This window comes from Anopheles cruzii, unplaced genomic scaffold (genome assembly GCF_943734635.1).
Source record: "Anopheles cruzii unplaced genomic scaffold, idAnoCruzAS_RS32_06 scaffold02927_ctg1, whole genome shotgun sequence".
Classification (NCBI taxonomy): Eukaryota; Metazoa; Arthropoda; class Insecta; order Diptera; family Culicidae; genus Anopheles; species Anopheles cruzii.
In genome coordinates this window covers 1-2,648 of record NW_026456512.1, presented here as the reverse complement: position 1 = coordinate 2,648, position 2,648 = coordinate 1, and the positions used below count along the sequence as shown (strand labels likewise).

The window sequence follows — 2,648 nt, the reverse complement described above, 5'->3', positions numbered from 1 at the left end:
AACAACTCACTCAACACTTTTACTTTTGATACTGATACTGATACTACACTTTTCACACTTTTCTCCACGTGGGTCTGGGCCCATAACCTGTTGAATAATTGCAGACAGCAGGTTTCGCGTGGTCGGTGATTAATAGGACTTTATTTGTCTAGAGTTCTAGCGCGACTGACATATGTGGCTATAAATGAGGGAGGCAGTGCTGCCGACTGGCAGTGCTGCCGACTGGTTGTACTGCCGACTGGCAGTGCTGCCGGAACTACTACATTGCAGGAACGCAATTTTCAACAATAACTCATAACAGTATGTAGAAAAAGCATTCTAGTCAGCGTAAAAAGCAACAATAGCATAAACATCTGTAAGCCACAGAACGATCACTTTTGCACAGTTTCTAAGGCCATTGAACACCTTTCACCGCTTACGACGCATTGTGTAACTTTCCTTTCTCTTTCTCTCTCCCTCCAGCCAACAAGCTGATAACAATCGACACTAACTCTGTTACAAATCATAAAACCCGTGCCCGGAAGCAACTTTATAAGCGCCTTATCTTCCCACTGTCTAACACAGAATCACGAATAGTACCGCCGTACCTCGTCCTGCAATCGCTCGATGGAACTTTCGTCGATAGCAATGAAACGCTTCGAGTTGCGGCTGAAAAAGTAAATATCCCCGGTGTAGATGTCGAACCAGAGGGCGTGAATGTGCAGATCGTGCGATTCGAGCCGCCGCTTCAGGAACCCGTACGAAGCAATGTTCTCGATCTGCTGCAGCGTGTTCACCTGCGACAGCTTGTCCTCGATCGCGAAATTGTTCTCCGGATCGATGTACGCCACAAACTTGCGCAGCGGCGTCTCGGACGAAAAGATCAGCGGTTTATCGAGCCCAATCTGCTTCAGGTTTTGAAACTTATCCAAGCTGGTGTTGGCGTGCTCGCAGAGCCACGCCCGCAACGGCGATATCCGGCGATTGTCCTAGCGACAGAGAAGCCGATCAGTAGAGCACGATCGCACATACGCTACTACTCGCTACTTACCAGTGATGCAAACTCGGGATCTTTAAGCTGGTACAGAAGATTCATTGCTTTGCAATCGCTGTGTCCGCACACGATTATGTGTTTGATATTGTTGACCACGCAACCCAATTCGAGAGCCGCTGGCTCGCAGCTAAAGTACTCGTCCTGAAAGTGTTCAGCGTGCGGCACCAGATTGCCGGCGTTTCGCACCACAAACATGTCGCCAACGTGTGTCTCGGTGAACCGAGTCGGAATCATCCTGCTGTCCATACAGGTGAAGAATACGGCTTTGGGCTACGCAGGAAAGACAGAAAAGGGTTCGAAAGGTCATTGCCATTGATGGATAGGACGAAAGTGGCATCATACCTGTGGGTTGTCCCGAACTTTCCGGAACTCCTGTACCATCTGCTCCCGGGTCGAGTGCCGGTACCGCATCACACCTCGCAGAATGCGCTCCATGATTCACTTTGTGCAGTTCGATTGCGCGATCGCTGAGGCTGACGCAGCACAATGCACCGTATTACCGTCCGACGAGTTTCATTTTCACTAAACTAACCACACGCTGCACTCGTCAACCGGCTGATAGAAACTAAATAATAAAAAAACTCCAATTTAAGATCAAAATTAACACCTAAAATTGACACTAAAGCTACTAATAGGAGCAGCTCTTTCGGACACACTGCAAACACAAGATCGCGATTGTAAACAGCGTCATCGTTTGTTGGCTGCCAAAGGGCGGCCATCCACCACCTCGACAGCTCCAAATCAAGCTCCACACGCACACACTCCGCATGGTATGATCCGAAACGCACACGGGTGCCACGCCACATTACGTCACGAATCCGAGAGGAGTCTCTAGTAAACAACCATGCTGCTCCACACGCTTACGCACACATTGGCTCGCACGTGGCTCGGAGGGAAACCGTATAAAGTTAACCCGTTTGACGGACAGTGGCAGACGAATGGATAAAATCAGGCGGAACGATGGAATCGCGACGCGGCTATTAGAAGGTCACTCTCGTTTTCATGTTTTCATTTTTAACCAACAACTTAACACAGTTTCATGATTTTGATTCCAAACATTTACCACGTTTTAGAACTTTCTGGGCAACCAAATTCGAGGTTCACAACAAGCACGTGCAATGCTTATTAATTTGCACAGGCACAAATTAAACTGTTCTAGAAACTTGTTCCGAACGCTCGCAGAATGCGGGACGAAAACTTGTAACATACGATCGAAAATTTGCACTTTGCCAATCACTCCCGAATCACGGTTCGTAACCACACCGACGAGGATGATCTTCACGCTGGACTGCGGACCCTCGAGCTACACCGGAGTTCGACCCGAACCCGCGGCCTGACGCAATGAGTCTGCCGACGACGGCTCGGCGATAGTGGTCGAGAGAGGCACCACACTGATAAGATTTGATAGCGGGGTGCGAGTTTGGCTGTGATTTGATGCGCATGAAAGCCTATTCCTTCGTTTCGCTTTGTTTGCGGAGGCAAACCGGGACCGAAGCGAATCGAAACCATTTCAATCGTTACCGACATTACATAGATTATAAATATGCTAGAAAGAGTTAATTCAGCCTGAGGTACGACCCATTTTGTTTTATTTTTCCGGTTTCGCGAACTCGAA

The 2,648-nt window shown here is 48.5% G+C and overlaps 1 protein-coding gene across 3 annotated transcripts; it reads right to left on the bottom strand.

Moving 5' to 3' along the window:
• Positions 1-127: 127 nt before the first annotated feature.
• Positions 128-2,366, bottom strand: LOC128276898 (beta carbonic anhydrase 1-like). 3 transcript variants are annotated; one of them, XM_053015356.1, is made up of 4 exons: positions 2,243-2,366; positions 1,376-1,598; positions 1,031-1,303; positions 128-968 (listed from the first exon to the last, which is right to left on the bottom strand). In XM_053015356.1, exons 2-4 carry the CDS (start codon positions 1,466-1,468, stop codon positions 567-569), a joined length of 768 nt encoding a protein of 255 aa, XP_052871316.1. In that variant the 5' UTR covers positions 1,469-1,598; positions 2,243-2,366; the 3' UTR covers positions 128-566. The 3 variants fall into 3 exon arrangements, with proteins under 3 accessions (XP_052871316.1, XP_052871315.1, XP_052871317.1); XM_053015355.1 differs by having other exon boundaries at positions 2,097-2,338; XM_053015357.1 differs by lacking the exon at positions 2,243-2,366 and having other exon boundaries at positions 1,376-1,686.
• Positions 2,367-2,648: the final 282 nt, after the last annotated feature.

What these genes read in the sequence shown, in the direction of transcription:
- LOC128276898 (XM_053015356.1), bottom strand. Translation starts at nt 1,468, where the DNA reads ATGGAGCGCATTCTGCGAGGTGTGATGCGGTACCGGCACTCGACCCGG. An exon ending in AAGTTCGGGACAACCCACAG is followed by an intron (nt 1,304 to 1,375) that starts GTATGATGCCAC and finishes TTTCCTGCGTAG; the next exon opens with CCCAAAGCCGTATTCTTCAC. An exon ending in ATCCCGAGTTTGCATCACTG is followed by an intron (nt 969 to 1,030) that starts GTAAGTAGCGAG and finishes CTCTGTCGCTAG; the next exon opens with GACAATCGCCGGATATCGCC.